The following is a 25,710-nucleotide window of genomic DNA, read 5'->3' as shown; positions in this document are numbered from 1 at the left end:
TGCACGTGCGCACGTGCAGCAGCACCCCAACTCTGGCACATGGATATGCAGTGCCTAGTGGGTGCCTACCTACATGCCAACTTTCAGCGCAATCGGCCAAGTAGTTACCGAGATATTGCAACAATTACAAAACTGACACCTCTTCGTTTTGCACGTGGCACGTGCATAAGGGGTCACCCACATGCATCGGGAATAGTCCAATACTTGGTAGAAGGAATGAAGCTACCGTACAAAAATTACCGCGTGTAAATCGGTCAAGTGGTTGCTGAGATATAAGCCTCGCAAAAGCGTCCGCACGGCCGGCCGGCCGGCCGGCCGCTCATACTCAGAAATTTCTGTTAATCTAAGGAAAGACTACGCTCGCTTCGCTCGCTCCGTAATTACATTTGTGTATTTTTATTATGTACAAAATTAGCTGCTCATTGAACATTATCACCTCAGCGCGCAGCAAACACAAAATAGAGTGATTAATCATTTCACAGCTCACGAAATTAGACGAGTGCGCTGTGAAACACATCGGATCCTTAAACACTGTTAGTAGCACTTCCCTATGACTGACAACTTTGTAAAGCTACCATTGCAAACGTTCACTCGCTTAGAGGACAATATGCCTCGCATTGCGTAACACCATATCTAGTCACCTCGTTCCTGCGCCTCATAGCCAGCCACAGGAAATCAGTCACAAGATAGATGATGGTCTCGACAACGACATCACGACTCGTGGAATCTGACCGTCGGCTTCAGCACACAGTTCAGCCGCGCGCACATCTCGACACTGTCGCATGCCGGTCAGCGACGTACACACGCCAAAGCTCGTGGTCGGTAGCTTGAGACGTCTGTCGCCTCATAGTCCACCGCTTAGATAGTTTTTCTCAGCAGCGTGACTCGATTTTGTCCACGTCAGGACGCTGTGGGTTGGCGTCATAGTGAACTGAAGCATTTGGCCGTCTCACAGGCTTACGCACGATGGTGTGCTTCTTCTCTTCGTCAGCACAGCCTGACCGCTGCGTTTGGCCGCAGCTCGGCGGAGGCACCGACGTCACATGGCCACACCCCAAGCACCGTCCGCCAGACAGCACTGCCCCGTCCCGTTACACCTCCACTTCGGGCGCATCCTCGTGCTGAATATTGGCGTACTGCCGGGAGCGTTTGAGGTTGCGAATGGCGACCTGCATGTGCGGCTGGAGGCGCTTGGCGCGCTGCACGAGCCGATGCCGGTGCATGTAGAGCACCACCACGAGGAGGACGCACATGACGAACACCAGGATGCCGAGCACCACGGAGGAGGCGGAGGTGCGCGCGGCTGGTGCCGGCTCGCACTCGGTCGTCTGCAGCTCCAGGATGGGCAGGTTCTCGTTGCTGGCCGGCCTGCCCTCGAAGCAGCGGTAGTCGGCGCTGCGCAGCAGCTCCACCCGCGTGGTGCGCATCCACTGGTAGAAGGGCCGGATGTCGCAGTCGCAGACGAACGGGTTGCCGATCAGCTTGACGGAGAAGCTGGGGTTCTTGACGACCATCTGGTCCAGCTGCGACGTGGCGTTGATGTTGAGACGCCGGATTGAGTTATACTCTAGGTCGATGTAAGTGAGCTTGTCGAGACAGAGCAGATTCATGTCGATGTCGTACAATCGGTTGCTGCCCAGATAGAGTCCCTCGAGTGACGGGAGCTTGCAGAAAGTGTCCGGATCTCGCAGGCTCCAGATTTCGTTCTGCTCTAGATGTAACCGTTTCAGCTTGTCCAGCCTGCTTCCTTGAAAGATTATCTCCAAGCTGACCATGTACCACTTCGAGTCCACCTTCTCGGTGAATGCGTTGGTCAAATGGAGGGCCTCCAGGTTGTCGAAGTTGCTGAACACTCGTGGATGGTGCTTCTTTTCCACGATATACAGATCGTTGTGGTTCAGAATCAATGTTTTTACATTCGAGACGCGATGAAACGATTTCCCCTTGATCTCTTTAATGCCGTTGTTGCTCATGTCGATGTATTCAAGGTCCTCGAATTTGGCCATCGTGCCGAAAACGTTAGTGGGCAGCACCTCCAGGAAGTTTCCGGTGAATATCAGAACCTCAGTGTCGTCGGGCAGGGCGCCCAGCATGGAGGCGTTCGTGAAGCCGGTGTTGGTGCAGTTGACGACGAACTTGATCTCGCCGAGGTGGTTCATGTCGCCACACTGGCAGCGCGCGAGGAACGGGGTCGGACAGCCCGTATGGTCGGTATCGTACACGGTGTCGTCGTCTAGATAATCGTAGTCATCGTCGTAATAATCTTCGTCGTAGTCTTCATCATCCAAGTAGTCGTCGTCGTCTTCATCGGTGTCGTCGAACTTGATAGTGGATCCCGCCGTGGTTTTCGTCGACGTCTCCTTGGTGTAGCTGCGTAGGATGTTCTTTTTGTCGCTGGTGGGCTTCTTTGATATCTTTCCCAACGCTGGCGGTAGCATCACTGCTAGCACCATAGCCAGTAGAAGTACCAGGCGCAACTTCATCGTATCAGATCTGTAACAGAAAGACAGCAAACATCACCAGTCGGAATGGACGAAAGCTGCCTAGTGGATACCTACGTTTCTACCAGGTAGCGTGAATGTAACATGACGGGTTTGTAGACGTCAAACATTGTAATGACAAGTGTGAATTAGAGCCTGCACTTAGTGTCAGGCCTTAAAGAGACCCTCCCACCTTCAAAAAAGTTAATGAATTGGCATGAAAGTGATGTCGCTCGGTTCAGAAAGAGCAACAACGAATATCTACCAAATTTCATCGAAAAATATTCACCGGTTTTCAAGATATTAGACTTTTACTTTTGTTTACTTTTTGGGATCTCCGCTGTTCCTAGGGACTTTATTTGAAAGTGCGGCATTTGTTGCGCGCAAAGCAGCATATACCACCGCGTGCTACAAAACGTTTTAGTCAAACATTTAACGGACGTTCGAAAGCCTGATGACGTCATCAGATTCCCGTAATGGTTAAGAGATAGGGACCACGCTGGTCCCACCCTGCAAGTAAAGGGAAGAAATTTCTTGAACACCATAAAGCTGCGGGGGTTGCGACCAGGATAAATGGTGGTTTCTGAGCCTGGCCGCAAACTTGGCTATCTCAACTCAAAACTAATGTTAAGGTGGGAGGGTCCCTTTAAATTATAACGGTTGTTGGTGACAAGTGATTTCTACTCCCAGGAAATAGCTCTGTCACTGACAAACACAATGCAATTGACGGATTGCCGTGGCCCCTACTAGCTAGCTTGCTACGAGTATTCAGCTGTTATTTGGGGACGCATTGCCTTGTCGATAACCGGCTGAGATTCATCATACACCACCGATTTGCATCCCTCCTATCATAGTCCGAATTCGTTTGTCCCGTGGGAGTTGGTTCAGCGTTACGGCTGAGCCGCCGCCGCTCGCGATACCCGTCCACCGTCCTTGGGTCGGTGCGGGCTGTGACCGGCGCCGGCGCCTCAGAGGGAGAGATAACGTCGGGAAACGGACCACCTGCTCCCCAGCCCGGCCTAGGGACGTCTGCTGGGAGCTCCACGACCCTGGTCCGGCCCGCTGGCGGATGAGAAAGACAGGCGGGGAGCCGCGGAGACCGCTGCTCATGCATTTTGCTATCCCCCAAGTTAAATTTCATTGCCTCTACCATCCACATTCATACGCTTTACATATCACCAGCCGTCGGGGACCGGGTTCTTCCCGCTCCCGTGCGCGGGCGCAGCTGCCGCCCTCAGTCACCCACGCTGTGGATGCGCAGCTGACTGGGGCACACCCGTGCCGTTCTGTGAACTGAGCACACAATGGCCGCACTAAGCGGATAATGGAGCCGAAACGAGCAGCGATGAAATGAGACGGAAAAAGTGTCGCGAGCGGGCCTCCTTTTACGGCTGAGACCGTCTGGGACAACCGGTTTGACGGCCGAGTGATAGAGGAGAACCATCTACCATCCGACACCCTTTGAAGTAACGACCTCTGCTGCTGGTCAGGTCGAATGGTCGGTTCCGAGAGGCTCGGCCCTAACAGGAGCGGCTGGGGAGTCGGGTGGTAACACTGACACGGCGCCCCGTCCACCTTCACCGCAGTCCGGTCGGGCCCTGCCCGCCGGGCCCCGACGGCCGCGGTGACTCACGGGTAATCCGTGCGGCAGAGCCGACCGGAGCGGTATCGCGGCACGCCTCGGACCGCGGCGACGGAGCTAATCCCTGAGAAGATTGGGTTCTGCCGACAGCTCTGGGCCGGTATTCGCCACTCAGATCTGGGATGGAAAGCCCGAAACCCGTTATTGTTTGAAGCACTGTGAGCGTGAGAAGAAAGAAAGGACGAACGAATTATTTCTGCATTAGTTCTGCACTTTTCTAGTTTGCTATAGGTATTCTCAAGTCTCAACTCTGCTATTGGTTGGCACCCACCAGTGAACCCACTCCGGGTAAGCGGCTCATAAGTCCTAATAGACCCGCCTTTTTAACCCGAGCCACCCCTCGAGCTGCGGTCACCGCCGGCACGCGTCGCCCCAAATCAGGCCAGTCGTAAATTGGCCGGAGCGCCGCCGATCTCGGGCGTGTCGTCACGGTGCCGCCCCTCCCCATTCAGCGGCCGGTCCGTCACGTGACCAGTGCCGCCCGCCCCAGCGAGCAGTCGCCGCCCCTCTCCATTCACCGGCTGATTGGTCACGTGACCAGTGCCGGCCGCCACTGTGAGCAGTCGGCCGCTGTGGGTGCCGGTCAGGGCGGGGCGGGCTCTCGCGCCACGTCCCGTTACATGGTGCAGAGTGCAGACTGCGGCTGGCGAGTGTTCATCTCCCGTGCGCGGAAAGTTTGCCGTCTCAGGGGCATCTCGGACGGAGCAACGGCTCACGAACGTGCGGCTGTATTTTAGGCTTGTCGACTAAGCAATGAGCTGTCTATTGTGTTGCCATTCCACTTTCCAGTGTCGGGCCCGTTTCGGCCCAATCCACATCTGTCGCGGAACCACGCTATCACTTATCCAACCAGTGAGCCTCTCCAGATATGTCCCAGTTTTTCACCGCGGTTTCCAGGCGTTCACTTCACACGATATGATATGCGATAAATGACCATTGACCAGCTTGCTAGGAACTCGCAAGACCGCTTTTTTAAGACTTAGCCTGTCGGCTTTCCGAGCTTGGAACCGTCTGCCTTCGGAGACTGTCGTCTTGCGCGCGATTCGCGATCCGTCAGCAGTCTGCTATATGATAAGCATGCAAATGGTTCCGACTCCGCTCCCTCTTGGGCTGACATCAGCAGACGGCAGAACAATGCCGAACCACGCTGATTTGATGTTACCGACAGCAGACCAAACTCAACAGTTTTACTCAGGAATCTGTAATCCATACTGACGGCGTCTATTAAAAGTAGCAGCGAATCTGCAGTTACTCAAAGCCTTTTCTATGGCCTGCCTTTTGCTTTCAATTTCTGTATTGTTTGGCCGCTTGCCATCAACCAAACCATCGGTTGAAGCATAGGCGGCGGAACGGGGAGGGCACCGGGGCACCGTGCCTCCCTTTGATTTTGGCATTTTAACATTAGTCCCATGGGCTTTGCATGGAAAGAATGAGACCAAAAGTTGGCGGTGCCCCCCTTAATTGAAGGTGTTCCGCCGCTACTGGGTTGAAGTGATGCTGACATTCGGTCAGGTTTGCCATGCACCCCTCCAACCTAAGATACGTGCCGATATGAGCCCGGCACGTCGGAGGTGGCAAACAATGGACGGTGGAACAATGCGGGTCCGCCCCGCACGGACTTCCTTTTCCTACCGGGTGACGTCACCCTGTGTTGGGTGTATTCACCCCAGCGATAGCCTGGACGGGACGGCAACAGCGTGGCTGCGAACAATGCCAGTCGATAGCAAACAGAAGGCAAAGTACGCGAGTTGTGGGCGACTCAGGTCATTCACCAAAATCGTATCATACTTGTATGCCTGGCTTTCTTCCGATCCCGTCCCCTCCTCACCCTTAGAGCCCGTCGTGTCCCCCTCCTCACCCTCAGAGCCCGTCGTGTCCCCCTCATCACCCTCAGAGCCCGTCGTGTCCCCCTCATCACCCTCAGAGCCCGTCGTGTCCCCCTCCTCACCCTCAGAGCCCGTCGCGTCCCCCTCCTCACCCTCAGAGCCCGTCGTGTCCCCCTCCTCACCCTCAGAGCCCGTCGTGTCCCCCTCCTCACCCTCAGAGCCCGTCGTGTCCCCCTCCTCACCCTCAGAGCCCGTCGTGTCCCCCTCCTCACCCTCAGAGCCCGTCGCGTCCCCCTCCTCACCCTCAGAGCCCGTCGTGTCCCCCTCCTCACCCTCAGAGCCCGTCGCGTCCCCCATCTCACCCTCGGAGCCCGTCCCTTCCCCTGCCGTCCCCCGCTTCACCCTCGGGGTCCTCCATGCCGCAGCGCCCACATCCCTCCGCCGTGACGGCGTGACGGTACTCGCCGTGACGACGTGACGGCACACGTGGCCGGCGGCTTATCGGCGCCTGTCCGCGACCTGGGCCAACAGCACCCCGCCCCCAGCTAGCGTCATCGGTCACAGCCGACAGCGACCGACGGGAATGGGGACGGGACGCGTCGGTATCTCCGGGGGATCACCTCCGACTCCCTACGGTCTCTTTGTAGCCGTCTCAGGCACGAGATTCGAGAATGAATCTCAGAACACCTCATGAATGAATACATGAATCCGTTCTAAGCGAACCCGTGTTGTGTCCCTTGTGGAATAGGATTTGCAGACTATTTAGCACATGTTTGCTTCTCACATTGGCAGGTACGATCAGGGGGCTCAGGGGTAAACCCTGTCGCCGTCGATGCCGTATGAAACGATTGCTGTTGACTCAATGCCGCTATAGCTCATGACGCCATTGCCCACCAGAGGAAAATGGCAGCCGAATCCGTTCGATTTACAGGACATACTCGTAAAATCGAACAATCGTTCCGGTTTCGTCAGTTTCTCGACTTCTCAGTAGGTACTTTATGATGGGTAAATCTGCACTAAGTAGTGTGCAGGATTTCCGACCAGTGCCGGATCTTCACAGGTGTGCTCGCCAGATACAGTACGCTGTATCGTGGATCAGCAAAAGACGCGTTCTTCGGAATATGCACCAGCGTATTACATGATTTTGATCGTAGATGTGATAATGCGACACACGTGACACGCGGAACAAAAGAAAGGCGATCAGAGGCGAGCTGGGGACGGTCCCAGGTCATTGAGCTCGGACCACCTATGTATGTGCTCCGTCTGTCGTGAATGGAGCCCAGAGCACCAGTGTGTGCTCCCGTCTGTCGTGACACATAACCGGTCCGGACGGGTCGCACTCGCCGGGGCTGTCGGCCGCGCAGTGCGACACGGGAGCCGCGCACGAACCATGGGGGCGACAGTGCGCGTCCCTGAGGTAACCCTGGGACGGCGTTCGGCGCCAGACCCCCGCTGATAAGGGCCGATGGTCTGAAGGGTGGTACGGCGTGGTATGCTCGGGCACGATGCCGTCCGTAGGAGCGCGCACAGGCGGACAATGACACGCACACTCGGGCGATAAAGCGCACACGCGTACGCCGTACGGTGTGCGACCTGTAAACGGATCCGGCTTGGAGCGAGGCGCGGGCGACAGGCCGTTCGTTAGTGTGGACAGACGGAGACCGCAATCTGCTGCACAGTTATGTGTGAGGGCGGTGGCCTGACCCAGCATTGGGGGGAGGAGAGGGCGGTGACCTACCCTGTCCCAGCAGCGGTAACGGGAGGGTAAAGTGGCCAGACATGGTCGTGGAAGGTGAGGCAGTAAGAAGTGACCTGACCCGACCGCAGGGCTGTACGTGGGGAGTACGGCACTTCCCAGATTTACCGCAGTTTGAGATCCTTTCCGCAGTTTTGCGCTAAGGCGAGCTGCATACCACTATTGGTCAGAACTAACAGGACACGGGATTACGTCTCGGAGGGGCTGGGGGAGGTGAATCAGGGTCGGGTGATATAATGCAGCTAAGCACGTGTGCTGCATGTGGGAATTGTTCCTTTTACTGTTTGCTCACTAACGTTGCCCGGCAAACACAAGGGCTGCTTTTCATCACCCGGGTGCAGCCGTTTTCAGCCCCCGGCTACTCAGTATGGGCCAGACAGTTTGACCAGCGACCGCGCGACTGTCTGGCCGTCAGCCTACGGGCACCTTATTGGGCCGACCGGGGCCCCCTCCCTCCCGCCGCCGTCTGCATAAGGAATGAGCGCCGGCCGCCGTCGGCGCGCTTCGACGCAGCTGCCCCCTCCGCCGCCACCGACGAGTTCGCGGCGCGGGTCACAGCGTCGGTACTGACCTGGGGAGGTCGGACGGGAGTCGGTCCGTCGACGTTGGCTTATCTGGCGACGCGAGACTGGCGATCCGGCGGCGGGCAGCTCACATACCACGTTACGTGCTGCGGGAGCGGCACTCACACCTGCACTGGCGGCCGGGCGCGCCGCCCAGCCGCCGCCGCACCGGCCGGCAGCGGTCTGCACAGGATCGAATTTGTACTCTTGTCTCCTCCCGGTGGACTCGCAGTCTTCGGTGTCACAACTATATAGGTGAATAATGTTAAATCCTTTAAAGGTTATATTTGTGGTGTGTGACAGTCTGTGACTCATCCCTGTGTAAGCCCCTGCTCTGTCGGTGCCCCTGCTGAAGTCTAGGGTGGTTCAGTGGGGCGAGTCTCCGCACCTGGAAAACAGAGGCGGCGCCAGACACGCTGAAGGAGGAGCACCGTTGGCTCGGCGGGGCGGGCCGAGCGGGGCCATGGCGCGTGCTGAGAGGTCACCACGACGGAATGAATGGGTATTGAGGGTGTGTGCTGCCCGGCCGCAGGGGCGCGTCTCTCGCTCTGTCGCCGCCGTCATACAAGTTCAGTCATTGAACGGTCAATATTTGTGGCGATCTTTTCGTTCGAACTTTCAAACGTAAGTAGCTAGGTAGAAGCTAGCGTATAACTGACAATTTTTCGACAATAATCTTTAGCGGTCGATGTCGTGCGGGAAGAGGTGCAAGCGCCTCTTTCCCTAAGCGCGGTCTTTTGCCAGCATTCCACTTTCCAGGCTGATACCGGGCTTATGGACGGTGTCGGCGGCGCCGGATCCTCCCTCTGGCTCCGTGTGGGGTGTGGGACTCTGAATTCGGTCTGGCGAACGGACGGGATAATCGTCACTTCCCGCAGCCCGCGCAAAAAACTGAACCTGCGTCGGGCTGCAGCAATATTGCACAAAGCGGAATGCGCACATAGGCGGTCCCAGGGGGGGGGGGGCACGGGGGCCATGCCCCCCCCCCCCTTTGGTGCTGAAAGGTGGGGCCATGCTATCTTTTGGCCCCACCTTTCAGATCGAACAAAAGTCCTAGAAAGCTTTTTGTACCTATGTTTCATTTTCTTTCTTGCGCCATCAAAGGACGTAAATTTTACTCATGAGTGGGCTCAGCTTCGCATTCTGTCAATTTGGCGGTCAGCGTCGCTGGCACCGGCTCACGAGTAAGGCCGGATCTGATATGGAATATCAGCGTGAGTTTACTTGAGGCTCTCGTAGGCCCAGCAATGGCTGGCATGAGACCCTCTTCGGCAGTGGCGGGTGGGCCCTGGCCCCTGCCAAATGAGCGTGGCTCTACGACACTAAAGTAAGACCTCATGGGTTGGTGCTGTGCACCTCAGAAGCCCGGTGGTGACGCCGTATGCCGGCTTGGTTTCTTAAGGATTAGCGTGGGACCTCCGGGGCCTGCATAGAGTTTGCATGAGCTGCATAGTATGCAATCTCAAAGGCCTGTGTGTAATGTGTACACAGTGGCGGTCGCGTGGGGGGGGGGGGGCATCAGGGCCATGCCCCCCAAAGGCCAATAAAGGGGGCCATCATATCATTTGCCCTCCCCCCCTCAAACAACCGATGGGCCTCCATAGGTGTATGGGGCCCTGGCCCTTATTCGATCGTCACGAGGCTAAAAAAACCCACTCCAAGCTATTAACCCGCGCCCCAGTGGCGGTCTCAGCCAACTTCGCCCTAGTGAGGGGGGGCATATGTTACCACCCACCTCTAACTCAAAAACTAAGAGGGCTAGAAAGACGCGGTAAAAAGCAGTCGATAGCTCTCAATGCGTACGTTTGAAAGTATTTCAGTCATTTTTCACCTTAGAGCAATATTGGGGTCACCAGAGGTCATCAAAGGTCAAAATTTGCCAATTGTCATTATATTTTTCAGAAAACATGCCGCTATCTCAGGAACTATGGTAGCTAGAATAACGCAGGAAAGAGCAATCGATAGCTTTTGAACTCTTCTTTTGAAAAGGTCATTATCAATATTGCCCTCAGGTCAACGGTTTGGCCTCCAGAGGGCAAAAAGTCCAAAAATAGCTGTTTTTACGAAAAGTGTTTTTCGACAATAACTTTCGACTACAAAAAGCCACGACATTTCTATTGCCAGAATCGTGTTCCTCTCGCCGAGACGCGTCGAATGAACTATAATTTGACCTTGAAAGGTCAAGTTGAAAATTTGACCTCAGGTCAAGGTCATGACCTTACCGGAAAAGGTCATGTTGCATATCAGTCGATGCGTCTCAACAAGGCAAACACAATGAGACCAACCCCAGCGTTCTATCTCTTTCCAATCGCGAGTTATTGGCAAAAAAACTGTTTGTAGCCTCAAGTGACCTCGGATGACCTGTCTAGAGGCTATCAGCAAAAATGACACCTTGGTCATCACGAGTGGACTAAATCATCATTGTGATTCTGAAATATTTGGACTGTTCCGATGCGTACACACGGATCTAGAGGCATTTTCATTTTTCTCCATTGACTTGTAATGGAAAGGTTTCGCCACTGACCTGACCTTAGGTCACGGATATAAAAAATCCGAGATATACAAATTGTAGGCGCCCATAACAGCATGCAATCCACCAAGTTTGAAACCTTTCTGACAAACACTGCAGGCTGGACATGATTGCAAACTTTTTTTTAGGCTTGGTCAGTTAACTTGACCTGGTGACCTGACCTGACATGACCTGGGGTCAAAAATTTCACACATTGTCCAAAATCGATGTACCAAAAGCTACCCCAAGCGGTGCGGCGCTACGCGCCGCGGTTTTTTATTCACACGCAAAAAACGCGACAGGGTGGTAACATATGCCCCCCCCCCCCCACTGGGGCGAAGGTTAATATAGCTCCCACACCGGTCTTTGAGCGTCCTACACTGACCTCTGAGGGAACTTCAGTGGCGGTCAAGCGCCCACGTTGGCCGCTAAGAGCCCACATCGACCTCTTAAGCCCCACATCTGGCCTATGAGGGCCCCTAACCGGCCTCAGGGGCCCCAACCGGCGTCTGAGCGTCTCACACCGGTCTCTGGTGGCCTTATTTCTGTCTCTGGTGTCCTAAGACGAACTTTTAGGTGCCAATGAGGGCCCCGCACTGGCTGCTAAAGACCCAATGCCGGCCTCTAAGGGCCTGCATTGGCCTCTGAGGAGGGCCACTCTTGGCCTTTGAGGGCCCTCTGCTGGCCTCTGGGGTCCAATGACGGCTCATGCCGGTCTTTTAGAGCCCCACGCTGACATCTGAGGGCCCCATGTTGGCCTGTAATGAGTAAGGACCCACATTAGCCTCTGAGAGCCCAACTCGGTCTCTGGTGGTCTCAACTACTGGCCTTTGCAGTTTGCAGGCCCTGTACTGGTCTCTGAGGGCCCTAATCTGGCCTCTAAGTGAAAACATACATGGGTGGGCTTCTGAAGATCAGAGGGCTTACGCAGACTCCTGTACAGCCTTACGTTGGTCCTGATCGAGATCACTTTACGTCCTGATGGTCCCGCGTAGATTCCCTCATATTTCGACATCGGGACCCCATGAGCCGTTGTGGGTCTTGGGGCTGGCAGAGACTGATGAAATCCTCAGGGCTCAGGGCCAGTCTTTTCAGCATGAGGACTAGGCAGGTTGAGTGAGCCCCAATAGAGCCGTTACGAAGCCCGCAGGAATCGCGCGCGGCCCTCAGATGCCAATTTTGAAAGCCAGGAACCTTTGGTCTCCAGAGGTCGGTGTACCTACTCTCTCCCGCCGTCACACAACTATATGGGTAAATGTCATAGTCTGAAAATGCTCTATGAGTTTCACATGCTTGTTCAAAGCAAGAGGTAGGTATCTGTACTTTTCCGAATTGTTTTATAGTGGTAAGGTCATAAATCCGCGTGCCCGACCTTCCAGTATATGCTACACCGATCCATCGCCATGGTGCAGTGGCCCGACCGGTGGAAACGCCGTGGGACGGGAAATGGAACTGGTGATTTCATGAACTGGTGATTCCACGCAAGAATGACATGGATGAAGCATAATTATTGCCAACTGTGCGGCGCCTCGTGGACGTAGAAATTAGCCGATCACCCCCCCCCCCTCCGGTGACGGATAAATGTTATGTCCCGCGAGTGTGAGTTTGGCCCCCCCCCCCTTTTGCTAGCGGCTGCGACCGCCAGTGAATGCGCATTGTGTATTTATTTCCCTGGGACCGACCACTTTTCAGCGGTCCGGGGATCCCTGCGATAGGTTTTTTTGGATGATGGCGTTATTGATGGATGATGGCGGGATGGTTATTTTGCTTGCTGAATGGTTTTTGCAATAGCTGTGTCGACTTTGGCTGTCTTTTGCTTTTTCACTAATCTTGGTTTTGACAAGATTATTGCTGTAGATTAGAGTCACTGTTTTCCCTGTCCTTGAAAGAATTGCATGTGAGGCGTTTCTGGCGCACCCGGTTTTCGTTGTTTGTGTCGTGTATTGTTTTCTCCCCGGGCCAGCTTTCCGTAATTTTCGGTTTCGAATATTATCGAAATGTGATCTGAAAGTGTATTTCTTTTGAAGATAGGCAACTTGTTATTGATTCCATTCGTTCCTGAACAAAGGTATGGTTGCCCTCGCTAATAGTGAACCTTCAGAAACTTATCTAATATTCCATGTATGTCAATGTGAGGGGTGAAAATCGTCTTTAGCACATCAGACTCATAGTTGAAGGCTATGGCTATGCCATTTTTATATATATTGAGATGGTTATCACTATTAGTAAATTAATCTCAATCTTGGGTATCTCGGCAAACCAGGTGGACGTGTTTCATCACATAGGTAGACTATCAACAGTCAACACGCTTTCGAAAAGAGAAAAACAAACATCATTATACATGCATTACAAAATGTACAGCCCTCTGCAAACTGCGTGGTAGGTATTCTTTTTTTCAACAAATCCAAGAATAGCGCGAATACTATGCTATCGGTCACTCAAAAATCGTAACAGCAAGACGCGCGAGACTCCGCACCTTAGATTGGCGTTATCATTGTGTTCATTTTCCGTCAAGTTTGGCAACAAAACCCAAAAGTTTATATTTGCCCCCAAAACAAACTTTTGCATTTTGCTGCCACACAAGGCCGATACTTTGTTTAGTGATGGACCCATTCGAAGGAGTGGAGCATGGCGCATCTATTTACAGTGAGTTCCGACCGACTGATAACATAGCCTTTGAGCTATTATCGGTTTTGTCGAAAAAAGAATACCTACCACGCAGTCTGCTGAGGGCTGTACCTACCCAGTACCAATGTTGTGTTTGCACTTTGTATTGTTTCTTTGTTGGAAAGGGATTTTGATAAAAACAATGTGACGAAACGCATCAACCTGATTGTGCTTGTTACCTTTTTCATGGTCTGAGACAGGGGTAGCCAGTAACAGTTGGTAGCATTAGGCCAAATGGGCGCTCAAAAACTACTACCCCATAGGGTTTCCATGTTAAATCGACCTTTTTCAGGCGAGCCCCATACGTAAGCTAAGAGACAAAGTGCCAATATTATTGTGGGGAAAGGTAGCCTCAAGCTTCCTCTACAACCTTTCTATCTAGCGTTTTTCGATGCGGAGGCCATAACAGGTCCAAAAAGCATTGGGCGCTGCCCGAGGTACCAAAAGACCCTCCATGAGAGCACAAGTTCCTGCGCATGCGCACATTGCCTCAACCCTGTACTAGCGTTAATTAGTGATACTGCTCACGGACTCGATCGGCCAATCAGCATCCCCGATCACATTCATAGATGTCGCTAGCATCAAGTAAATCCTGCTTGCGAAAACATTTTAAGAGTGAAACAGCTGCGCCATTTCTGCCTTCCATTCATTCCTTCCATCTTAGTATCAACTATACGCTTTTCAACTAACTTTAGACTAAGTTTTAAACTATGGTTAGTATGTTATTTCTGGTACATATAATTAAAAAATAACTGCTTTATGAATTTGGCTTTACTCGTCAGAATGGAATACTCTATTTTTTTCCATATTCAAAAAATATATCACCTACCATGCAACTAATCCAGGTAAAATGGGCGCTTTCCGCGTCGTTGGTGTGCTGACATAACCTGGTGTCTTCATCTTAGTTAATTGAATTAACTAACATCTGAACCTAGACAGATGGCAAACATGACCAAATTGCAAATTCAATTGCATGTGTCATGTATGATAACATTCTGATGACTTTTTAATCTAACCTGAACTACCAAACACTAACCAACCCTCAAAACAGCCAATGTAAATATGTAATTTCTCAAAACTTAACACAACAATTGCAAAGTAGGATGTACCAAGTTTGTCAGTGGTGCCAGTGCAGTTACTAGTGTTTTATGATTTAGTGCAAAAATACTATAAGTATTCAGGTCTTGTGTCACTTTTTGAGGCATAAATAGTGTGTTCTCTCCTTTCATGAGCTTGTTTTGTGAATTCCTGCAGTTCTTAGGGTGGGATAAAAGGTTTTGTCACCAAAATATTTGCATCACAATGTCTTATCAATGTGGCAATTGAGAAGTTGGGTGCCTGTTTGATATTGCCATGATGTTTTGAATTTGTCTGCTTAGTGTTAAATACATTTGTTTGTGTTTAATACATATGACCATGTATTCTGTACTTTCAGTGTCAACAATGCAGCAGCCTCAGTGTAGTGGGGATGCCTTATCCTATGCCCACTATACCTTCAACCCTGCTCCCAGGAACCTGTACCCTCCATTCATTTATCCTGTGGTAAGAACAATGCTGTTTCAGTTTGTCCATGTCTTTAATTTACAAATAATGCTCATTAGTGCAGCAAATCAAAATATAAGTACAAATCATTGAAGTGAGATTACCTGACCCAGTGCCAACATAATCTGATCTGACCTAATCCAGCCTAATCCAATCTAACCTAACCTAGTCTTAACTAGCCCCATGTCTACCTAACACCTACCTGTGGCAGAAGGGCAGGCTGGGTTATTCAGATTAGGTTGGGTCAGGTTACCTCAGGTGACAATGACATCTCCTCAATGGATTATAATGACATATGCTGCACTAAAAAGTACATTTGTTTTATTCAGGACATGAAAAACATGGAATGGAAAAAATGTCCTTGAAAAGCTGTTTGAACCTCAGCTTCAGCAATACATTCCTCTTGTATCATTTTCTGAGGCTGCTTACCTGGCCATGGTTCCATAATTGATATAATGAGGCTCACAGCACGTTGATTTGTTCACTTGTATGTATTGTCATCCTTATCTGATGAATGGTGGCTTTATCAATATCATAGTTTATATAAGTGCTGTAACCAGATTTTAGTGCATGCACTGGCCTTGCATCATCAACAAATTGTGATAATGGCTGGCACGGTGTTCTAAATACAGATGTGACCGGCAGTGCCAATATCGTTCACTGATGCTACACCGTTCTAACACCAGATGCCGCGCAAGAAGACGCAGCCGGCCAATGTGGGCGAGGAGCTGCGTATCGCCGTGACGCTGGCGCTGCAGAACTTCCGACTCCAGGAGGAGCAAGCAGGTAACTGGGAGATGGACAGAGATACAAACAGCCATGACGGCTGCTAACATCCAGTGCAGGGAGTCGTCAGTGTGAACGGAAATTAGGGGCAAATTTCGTAGTGGTTTGAGTGAGTTGACAAAGTCCGTTTTTTCTTATTGTGAACATTACGGGCATGAAAATGAGTTAACGCTGTTCATTGCCATATAATTTTGCCGCAGCTTGATGGTTTTTATATATTTTTCCAGAAATAGAATTTCCATCTTCTCTGACATCTACTGAGCGAGCTTTCATCCACAAATTGGCGGACTCCATTGGGCTGAAGTCGAAGAGCCGAGGGTAAGTGTATTATAAACTCCTCGTTCATTGCGGTTTTCCCGGACGATGTCACAGATGATCATTCAAACCTTTTCAAAACATTTGAAACAGGGCATCCGAACTTCAATTCACCCATTCATCACAGTGGCTAGTTCAGTTGCATCTGTGTAGTATCCCATATTTCCACAAACTGTCCAAGTTTTCCAATTAGTTACACATATGTTGAAAAAGGCTGACCTCAAGCCCTGCGTTGTTTTCAGGAAGGCGGCCAACCGTTTTCTGACGGTGTACAAGAAGCATGGCTCGACGATCGTTCAGGCGGACGCGGTGTTTGCGCTGGCGCGCATGTCTCGGCACCACGTCAGCTCGCTACTCTCAAAGTTCCCGGTCACCAACCGGGAGCGACAGGAGCTGCTGCCGCCGACCGAGCGGGACCGGCTGCTCCAGCCCGACGGTAGGGGAGGGGTGGTAGGGTAGGCACCGGCTGCTCCAGCCCGACGGTTGGGGAGGGATAGTAGGACTGGGAGGGATTATAGGGGTGAGGACTGAGTATCTGATTCCGACCGAGCGGTAACGACGGTGCTGCAGCCTGGCGGAAGGGGGGATAGGGTGGGGAGGGATGATAGGGGAGGAAAGGATGCAAGGGTGGGGACTGGGATGGATGGTAGGCTAGGGAGAGGTGCTACGATGGGGAGGGCTGAGCTACGGCCTTTGATCGAGCCGGCTGACTGCCGCGGTAGGGAAAGGATGATAGGGCGAATAGTGCGGCTGGTAGCACAAGATAAGAACCTGTACCTGTACCTGGGGCGAGGGCGCGCCGGCAGCACCGGGGAGATAACTATTCTGGTTCCGTACTTAAGGTGGCGTTCCGGTCGTGCAGGGCTGTCTGTGCCCGGGGTAGATGGCGCCCGCCCCAGCCGTGGAGAATAGCTAGATGTAGATGGTAGCTGGTGCAGGAAATTTGCCGCAGCTGGGTGGCAGATGGCGCTGGTGTCGAGGGGTAGAGAGGGAACCAAGGAGCGCTGGGGTGTCGAGAGAGGAGCCAGAGCTGGCGGGTGGGTGGTAGGGGGCGCTGTGGTCGATTAGAGGAGCCGCGGGAGACTGGTGTTAACCCGCGCCCTGCTGGGGGGGGGGGGGGTGTTTGAACACCCCCCCTTGTGGTTTTTCGCGAATATCGTTTTTGGTACACCTTATCATACATCAATTCTACACATGTTGTGAAAATTTCAGACCAAGGTCATTCAAGGTCAGGTCACCAGGTCACTTGAAGTGACCTCACCTCATAAAAAGTTTCAATGTCTGTCATAGCTACACCGAGTGACCGATCGCTTTGAAACTTTCAGCGATTGCTAAGAGTAATAGCATGTACAAAATGTATATCTCAGAATTTTGATATCGATGACCTAAGGTCAGGTCAATTTTGCGACCTCCCCATTATAAGTCAATGGGAGAAAATTGAAAAGCGTCTGTTTTGGACAAAAGACATTATAAACACTCCTAAACACCGAATTACAAGTGTTTTAAACACAATGAACATGAAAATGGTGTCTGTGACCCTTGTTTATGCCCTGAGGTCATCTTAGGTCACGAATGGTATCTAACAGTTTTTCGCAAATAACTTTTGATAGAGGCATGCTAGAGCGATGAAAACGCCTTAGATGTGTTCAGCTCGACGATACGGATCGACTGATATGCAACATGACCCTTTTCGGTCAGGTCATGACCTTGACCTGAGGTCAAATTTTCAAGTTGACCTTTCAAGGTCAACTTATAGTTCATTCGATGCGTCTTGACGAGAGGAACACAATGCCGGTAAAAGTAAGCTCGTACAAGGCTTGGGTCAAAAGTTATTGCAGAAAAACTGTTTCCGAAAAAATCGGCTATTTTTGCAGTTTTTGCCCCCTGCAGGCAAAACCGTTGACGTTAGGTCAAATCTGAGAGAATTACTCAGAAAGGGCGTTAAAAGGGCTATCGAATGCGCTTTTCCGCGGCGCTGTAGCTCTATTGGTTCTCGAGTTATGCGTTAGCTTCTTGGAAATTTTCGACATTCGACCTGGAAATCGGCGAATTTTTGCCTTCAATGACCTCTGGTGACTTGACCTTTGACCTGACCAAAAAATTGACCGAAGTGATTTCGTCATTATTTTTGACGCTCTTTCGAACGCGCCTTCCGCGTATCGCTACGTGGCCCAGGAGCCGAGTTACAAGGGGGGGTGTTTGAACACCCCCCCCCCCCAGCAGGGCGTGGAAATCCAGGACCCCCAGCCGGGCGCGGGTTAAAGGGCGCCTGGGTCGCAGAGGGACCCAACCAGCCCAATAGCAGGTGGCGCTGGGGCCAGGGAGGCTCTGGCCTTAAATCGTGACATCACCTTTTTCAATTACGCCGCAAATGGATCGTGCATTGTGGTAGACAAAATCCAGCGAGTGAAATCATCGCCTCTATAATAATTGATGCTGAGTCTAAGCCAGACATCCGCTAACCCAACGAAAGAAAGCCCCAGCGCACGACCAGCGCTGCCGTCTGGTGCCCTTTCTTCCGACGCTGGGGCGATCATGGGCTTAGCTTGTCGTTTGTGCCGCATTGGCAATATCATATTTATGCCGTGATATCCGTGATAGGACCTAGTCTGCCCTGTGTCCTCTGCGCCATGGCCTTAATTGGGCCACGAACTGTGCGCTACGACCGCTGCGCAGTACGTCGTGACCTCTGCGCCGTGACCTCTGCGCCGTGACCTCTGCTGTGATTCCGCCTGCCTCGCTGTGCCTCCAGTTCGGGATGTGAACCGGGCGACGGGCCGACTGAACAGCGGCATCCCCCAGGTGCCGGGAGCGCGCGGCACCGGCGACCTGAGCCGGGCCGGCCAGCAGCTGCCCATCTGGCCGCTCAAAGACGACATCCTGCGCACGGTCGGCCACAACCAGGTCACGCTGCTGGTGGGCGACACCGGCTCCGGAAAAACCACCCAGGTGAGCCGACGGCGGTCGCCGCCCAGCCGCCGCCAAACCGCTGAGCGACTGCTGATTAACTCTGAGCGGCGCCGGCCGTGAGAGTGATCATATCAGCCATTCCTCAGACCATGATGAGGGAATCTGGTATTTTGCAGGTTCGGTTTGATCAGCATAATCGTAAATATGTGATTCTTGAGATACCGTCAAACAGAGAAGTTATTCTAGTTGTGAAAGGTCACCCCGTACCTTTCACAAATAACCTTTCTGGCTTTCTTTTATAGAGGGCATCCTTTATATTCCCCTTTATAATGGCTACGAACAATTAAACTTACCACTGCATTTTGACATACACAGTGCGCTAACCAATAAAATGTTTTCAGAAGAACACTTGCACTTTGATAAGCAAAGCACTTTGATTAATGAATTAACCTTGGAATTACATGAGTCGACTCCAGTTTCTTTTCAGCTCTCCAGTTTCAGTTTATCTTGGTTAGGTAGAATATGTCATCGTTTGAACCACAGACATCCAGCTGTAAAGAATAGGCTGGGATAACGGTGCTCTGACCTACCTGCAAGATGTCGGCAAAAGGCTACAGGCTATGGCTGAATCGCGGATGGTTTTTGAGCGAAAAAATATCCATTCTATCTAATAATACCCTGCAACCATTAGCAGTTCCGAGCGTACCTTTGTCAAGCAAGCAGCTCGTTAAAGAAATATTCCCAAAGCTTGTATTATATTACACACCGATGGGTATGAACGGTACAGCAATACGTTTGATCAGTCATACATAATGGTTCCACGGGACCCAGTATGGGCGTATCTGTAGCAAGGACCCTGTCCACGAGGGCGTCCGTAGTAACGACAAAGGTTCTATCCGTAGACTCTGCGTCCGAAATCATATCCATCACCGCTGTGTTAGCCGTAGAAACTGCTACCGCCACGGTTTCCGCGGTAGTATCCGCCGCCGCCGCGGTTGCCGCGGTAGTATCCGCCACCACCGCCTCTGTTTCCGTGGTAGTATCCGCTGTTCCCAGAATAGTATCCGCCGCCGCTGTTTCCGCGGTAGTATCCACCGCCACGTCTGCTCGGGAAACGGCTGAAGGATCTTCTGCCTCCGTAGTACGAGCCGGATCCGACGGCGACTCCGACCAGAGCCACCAGCAGTACCAGCTGTGGACGGGGCCGGCGGTGGGGTCAGTGAGGGGATGTAATAGTGACCACCAGCAGCACCAGCTGTGGACGGGGACGGCGGTGGGGTCAGTGAGGGGATGTAATAGTGACCACCAGCAGCACCAGCTGTGGACGGGGACGGCGGTGGGGTCAGTGAGGGGATGTAATAGTGACCACCAGCAGCACGAGCTGTGGACGGGGACGGCGGTGGGGTCAGTGAGGGGGTGTAATAGTGACCAACCAAGTACCAGCTGTGGACGGGGACGGCGGAGAGGTCGGGTTGAGAGGGGGTGTAAGGTGGCTGTAGATATGGTTACAAATTCTTGGTTCAGTAGTCATGACTTGATTGTTGTTTGAGCCTTCTGAGGCCGCCAGAACCCGAGGACTCTGTCTTAAGGATGAAACACAGTTTTTTTTTTTTTTGCGTGCAAATTGCTTCACGCTCCTCCCATGGGAATACATGACATATTTTTCGTTCCCAAATCGTAGCTTGAAGCGCTGAGTGTTGGGAGCGAAACATATGCCATGTATAGTCGATTACAGAATGATGTTCCACTTTTCATAGGCAATTATTTGCCTGGAGTGGTAGGCTGTGCCGCATCACACGGACTGAGTTCACAAATTATAGCTTTGTCCCAATGCTCACAATCGACACGCTTAAGTGCGTGATAAACGGCACAACTTAGTGCTGCGGTCAACTGATAGCTTCTGAGGAGTGGAACATCATTCTGTAGTCGACTATACTCCAATAGAGGAGCGAGACTGCGATTTGAACGCGCAAAGGCTCTGCTCAAGCTTTCGAGTAGATTGAATGCGCACTCTGCTGAAATAAGCATTAAACCTTAACATAACATTTCAAGCTGAGCCAGTATTTATGAATGCTTCATCTCAAAACACTGAACTACAACGGTATGGTATCGGTTCAGAATGCATTTCAGTCTATTCCTTTTTGTTTCTAACACAAATTTATTGGAAGCTGTAGATAGTATTTCGGAGCAGGTGGTTGATAAGCCAGGTGCTGGCCCACCTGAGCTTCCTGCTCGCCGGTCACTCACCACCAGTTTGAAGTTCATGTTGTCAGTGTTGTGAGTGGTCCGCTCGACTGCTGCCTGATCTCTGCCGATCCCCGGCTCCCGGGCGGCTTTTATACGCTACTGTGCCGGCTTATTTGTGGGGACTGTGCCGGCTTTTATACGGTACTGTGCCGGCTTATTTGCGGGGACTGTGCCGGCCGAGATGACCTTCCTCGCCGTCATCTCGGCGCTTGCAAGAGGTGTAAAGTTTTCGCTTTGTTTTTTCTTCGTTTGTTTGCAATGCAACCTCATTGTTAAAGCGATAACTTTGCAGAAATATAACCAATCGCAAAATAAGGTCGTGCATATTGTAATCCGCGATGTATTTTTTCGTACTTTTGCAGTTTATGTCCCAAAATAGTTATTGGGTCGATTACATTTCCTATCGTTAGCAAATATGGCGGTGAAGGTAACGATACTGCCTGAGAAGACACTCCGAGTACCCTCAGTCGCTAATGTTTTTACTCTGTCTTCGCTCCCCTGTTCCATCATTTGAGCAGAGTGATTGTGGTTGTTCGTTCAAATGTAGTTATCCATATGAATGCTGACCTATAATGGCTATTGAGTCGATCGGCTTTATGGACTCATAATGGGTGTCATCACAGGACTCTTGTTCATGGTCCTTCAGTCCCGCATGCTGGTTGCGTAAAAGTATGTAAACCTCGCTGGTTATGCACCTTTTATCGTTCGATGGTTTTGTGTCATGCGGCTTACCTAAACAAATGCGTGACAATTGTTCACGTTAGTCCTTACTCTGGCGCCTTGCTCCGACTATCGTGCTTAAACGAAGTAACGCCCTTGAGCCTGTTTGAAGAGGTAAAGAAAAGAGCTTGGGCCGTTACGAGCAGAATGAATAGTGACAAATTTTTGGTGAATTGTCCTCGAGGTCACAGACGCACGGGACATTCGTGTTATAAACAGCCGTTAACGTCTCACTCTGTCCAAATGTCGTTGATTGGGCGAACGGTGTTCGCACACATCTGCACTTTGACTTTCTGTCCAGATGTCATTGATCGGGCTAACGGTACTCGGACACATCTGCACGAAGCTAACAAAGGAACGATAGCGTCCTCCAGTGGATGTGTGCTAAAAACGCTCCTGCTTCTGTCGGCTAATCCGCTGCCACAATTAGTAACTGCAGTGTGCAAGCGTAATGACTAAGTTCCTAGAACAAGCAGTCTGTGGATTATTTCGTGTCTGTGGATTATTTCGTATTCGTAGTACTTAGGTAGGAACACTCGTTCGTAGCTTTCCGGTATTTTATATTATGTAGTAGATTCGTAGTAGTTATGACCTGGAACAATCCTGTCAAACAGATCGCCTTTTTCGATGGATGTTATGGTGAGCAGGGCGTCAGCTTTCAACGGTGGTATACACCTCCGTGTCCAGCGAATCCGCCGGAGTGGCTGTAGTATCCGCCGACGTTTCCATGGTAGTATCCGCGGCTGTTTCCGGGGTAGTATCCGCCGCCTCCGTGCTGGAAGCCGCTGTAGTATCCGCCGCCGCGCCTGCGTCCGAAGAATCCTCCGGAGCCGGCGGCCACCCCGACCAGAACCACTAAAAGCACCAGCTGTGGAGAGGGACGGCGGTGAGGCCAGGCTGAGAGGGGCGATATAACATCACGATGGACGACGATTGTTCTTTTAGCTATTTTGCGCCCTTTCAGGCCCATCATGAACAAATATTTTTTAATCAAACAGGGTTTACAATTAAATGTCTTTTGGAGATACATGGGTTTGCTTCAGGAACCGAGCATACGTTTTGTTTGAAGTCAAATAACTATGAAGACACTATTCAACAAAGCGCAATATCATGACTCATGCTATTTTCTGTAGGACAATGACCTCTGATTTCCACGTGCTCTGATCCCTCTGCTCGGCCCACTCACCACCAGCTTGAAGTGCATGTTGATGCCGGGGGACGTGGGCGGAGTGCTCTCCTCGGACGCTACTGCCTCTCTCCTGTGACACTGGGTCGGCAGGCGGGCTTATATAGCTCCTCGAGCAAAACACGGCCTCGCTCGCGATTCCATGGAACTATCTCGGTGGTTCAACTTTTCTTTCGTTGTTGTTCTTCGCTTGTTTGCAGCTGGGTGCCAACATCTTTTCATGGCGCTAGCCAAGAAAATGTAACGGAGATTAAAGCATGGCGGATCTCAGCTCTTTTGAAAATCATTTGTGTTCAACATTTGTCAAAATGATGTGCAAACTGTTACATGAAAGTTTCAAATCTGGCTCATATCTACATTATTTTACGAGATGTCGAAGGGAGAAAACAGCTACCGTTTCTACTCCATACTAAGCGCTGTTGAACCATTCACTAGGTTGTGATTGAAATAGAACATAGTTTATGCATATAAGACGTATATTTGTATTTCCAAGCACAGTCACATCCAACACAGTTCTTCTCTAACATCAACAAGCGCCGACCATTCGGCACTGATCAGTTGTCAGAGACCGGGGATCCATATCAGCTGCGGTGAGTCTCACGTGTGTGCCGCTCCAGGGCGAGGGGCACGGCGGCCACCCCTCCCTGCCGCACCGCCGGATACCAGCGGGGCGGTCAGAGCTCGGTAGGTCGGTAGGTCGGGTCGGCAGCGGTCGGGAGACTAGCCGACGTAGCTCCTCTGTCCATGGCTGTATCCAATGCGGCGACCGCCCTGGTATCCGCCGCCGATTCCACGGGAGTATCCGCTGTTCCCGGGGTAGTATCCGCGGCTGTTTCCACGGTAGTATCCGCCACCACCGACGTTTCCACGGTAGTATCCGCCGCCGGTCCTGCGTCCGTATGATCCGGTTCCGACGGCGACTCCGACGAGAGCCACCAGCAGCACGAGCTGTGGACAGTGGCACGGGTGTCTGAGCGAGGGAGCCTTGGTGGCGGGGCTGCTCAGTATTGGTGGCTGTAGCTGAGGTAACTCGGTCATGGATTTGCATGACTGCAGCTTTCAGTATATTTCAATAATCATGTCTTTAGATCCATTTGCACTTTATAAACCTTTTAAAATTTACAGATACTTAGTTTAGTTCAATGCTGTCAGTATGGGGAAAATGAGAAACAGTGATCTTAGAACTGATGTTTTGCAATAGAAAGAAGTCATTGCCGTAAGCGTTATTTAATTCTGATGCAGACAGCGAAAGTTCTGCGTGGTATTATGGCCCTCTTCCCACTAACCTTACCGCCCCTGACCACTTACCGCCAGCCTGAAGTTCATGTTGTCGTCAGTGAGCGTGGGGTGAGTGCGTTGCTCGACCGCCGTGTCCTTTCTGCTGTTGCCCGGCTCGCAGACGGGTTTTATACGGTGCTCCGCCCGCCGAAATGACCTTCCTCGCTGTCATTCCTGCGTTTGCAAGGGTTATGGAACAGTGACGTCGCTTTACTTAGTTCCTGCCGTTTTTTTTTGCAGAGTCGTCGCGCTCATTAGGATAGCTTAGGCACTGCCTAACCTGTTTGAGCAAGCTTGGTAGTAGTCAGGTAACCTATTTGGGAAGGCTTGGTAGTAGTCAGGATAGAAGTGATGATCAGTTTTTTTTTTTAACCCGCGCCGAGGTGTGGCCTGTGGGTCCCAGCCAACTTTGCTATGGTTGCGGGGGTCCTTTTGACCTCACCCGGATATCTCAGATACTAAGAAAACTATAAAGACGCGCATAAAAGCAACCAATAGCTCTGTATAGGCTCTTTCAGAAGTATACAGCCTACAGGTCGTTTTTTTTTTGCTCAGGACAACGCTGCAGAGCTCACTTTTGAACATCCATGACAGAGGTTTGCTGTCAAATTTTCATGACTGACCTTATTTCACAGACCAGTGCAACTCGTGAACCGAAAGAGCTACTGTGTTGATGGAAAACGCATTCGGTAGCTCTTTGAAAGCTCTTACATTAGCATTCTCACAGACTTAACCTCAGCTCAACAGTTTGGCCCACGATAGCCAAAATAGACGGATTTTGCCAACATTGCTTTGCAAGTTAAATTTAAACTCAATCAACCTGTGGTATTTAGCTAACCATCAGCGCATTTATCTCTTTGAGACGTGTCGAATCAACCATAATTTCAAGATTATGCTACTACCATAATTTAACCTCAAAAGGTCAACATTGAAATTTGACCAATTCTGTGTCATGACCTGACAAAAGAATAACGTTTCGGATCCGTATTTATCCGTATTATTGTACTGAATACATTCCAACCACATTAACATTACACATCGCTTTTTATGTCGTTGCATAATGCTCTTTTACCCACTTCATCGCCATCTTTAATTGACTCATTGTCAGGAATGGCCTCTTCGACTCGGGTCATATATAGCGAATGGCCACTTAGAGGTAAATAAATAAAATAAAGGACAGGTTTCACTGATATGCCTTGTCTGAACCGAAAGTTATTGTCGAGGAATTATTGTTGGTGCTTTATGAAATATGATCATGACGTTTTGAGTGACCGCTGACCATC

At 51.3% G+C, this 25,710-nt stretch overlaps 3 protein-coding genes and 1 long non-coding RNA gene across 6 annotated transcripts in view; 1 reads left to right on the top strand and 3 right to left on the bottom strand.

Moving 5' to 3' along the window:
• Window positions 1–379: 379 nt before the first annotated feature.
• LOC122391681 (trophoblast glycoprotein-like) lies at window positions 380–8,664 on the bottom strand. Its single transcript, XM_043385843.1, has 2 exons — window positions 8,276–8,664; window positions 380–2,493 (listed from the first exon to the last, which is right to left on the bottom strand). Exon 2 carries the CDS (start codon window positions 2,481–2,483, stop codon window positions 1,092–1,094), a length of 1,392 nt encoding a protein of 463 aa, XP_043241778.1. The 5' UTR covers window positions 2,484–2,493; window positions 8,276–8,664; the 3' UTR covers window positions 380–1,091.
• Window positions 8,665–12,689: 4,025 nt separating this feature from the next.
• The window catches only part of LOC122391673 (3'-5' RNA helicase YTHDC2-like), a 40,675-nt gene continuing 27,654 nt past the window's right edge, over window positions 12,690–25,710 (top strand). For 2 of the 3 annotated variants that reach the window (XM_043385814.1, XM_043385812.1), the window contains exons 1-6: window positions 12,690–12,844; window positions 14,879–14,985; window positions 15,672–15,771; window positions 15,999–16,089; window positions 16,329–16,522; window positions 18,839–19,035. In XM_043385814.1, the coding sequence (XP_043241749.1) occupies window positions 14,887–14,985; window positions 15,672–15,771; window positions 15,999–16,089; window positions 16,329–16,522; window positions 18,839–19,035 (681 nt within the window). In that variant the 5' untranslated portion in view covers window positions 12,690–12,844; window positions 14,879–14,886. The remainder of the gene's footprint in view (window positions 12,845–14,878; window positions 14,986–15,671; window positions 15,772–15,998; window positions 16,090–16,328; window positions 16,523–18,838; window positions 19,036–25,710) is intronic. The other variant, XM_043385813.1, reaches the window with a different exon arrangement.
• On the bottom strand, window positions 19,733–21,352 carry LOC122391674 (glycine-rich RNA-binding protein 7-like). Its single transcript, XM_043385815.1, has 2 exons — window positions 21,244–21,352; window positions 19,733–20,188 (listed from the first exon to the last, which is right to left on the bottom strand). Exons 1-2 carry the CDS (start codon window positions 21,259–21,261, stop codon window positions 19,934–19,936), a joined length of 273 nt encoding a protein of 90 aa, XP_043241750.1. The 5' UTR covers window positions 21,262–21,352; the 3' UTR covers window positions 19,733–19,933.
• On the bottom strand, window positions 22,507–23,111 carry LOC122391678. The gene is made up of 2 exons (XR_006258400.1): window positions 23,020–23,111; window positions 22,507–22,831 (listed from the first exon to the last, which is right to left on the bottom strand). It is a non-coding gene; the product is annotated as an uncharacterized LOC122391678 (long non-coding RNA).

The sequence above is a fragment of the Amphibalanus amphitrite genome, unplaced genomic scaffold, assembly GCF_019059575.1.
Source record: "Amphibalanus amphitrite isolate SeventyFive unplaced genomic scaffold, NRLGWU_Aamphi_draft 000449F_arrow, whole genome shotgun sequence".
Classification (NCBI taxonomy): Eukaryota; Metazoa; Arthropoda; class Thecostraca; order Balanomorpha; family Balanidae; genus Amphibalanus; species Amphibalanus amphitrite.
The sequence above is the reverse complement of the archived record's forward strand: the minus strand, read 5'-3'. Positions and strand labels throughout refer to the sequence as shown.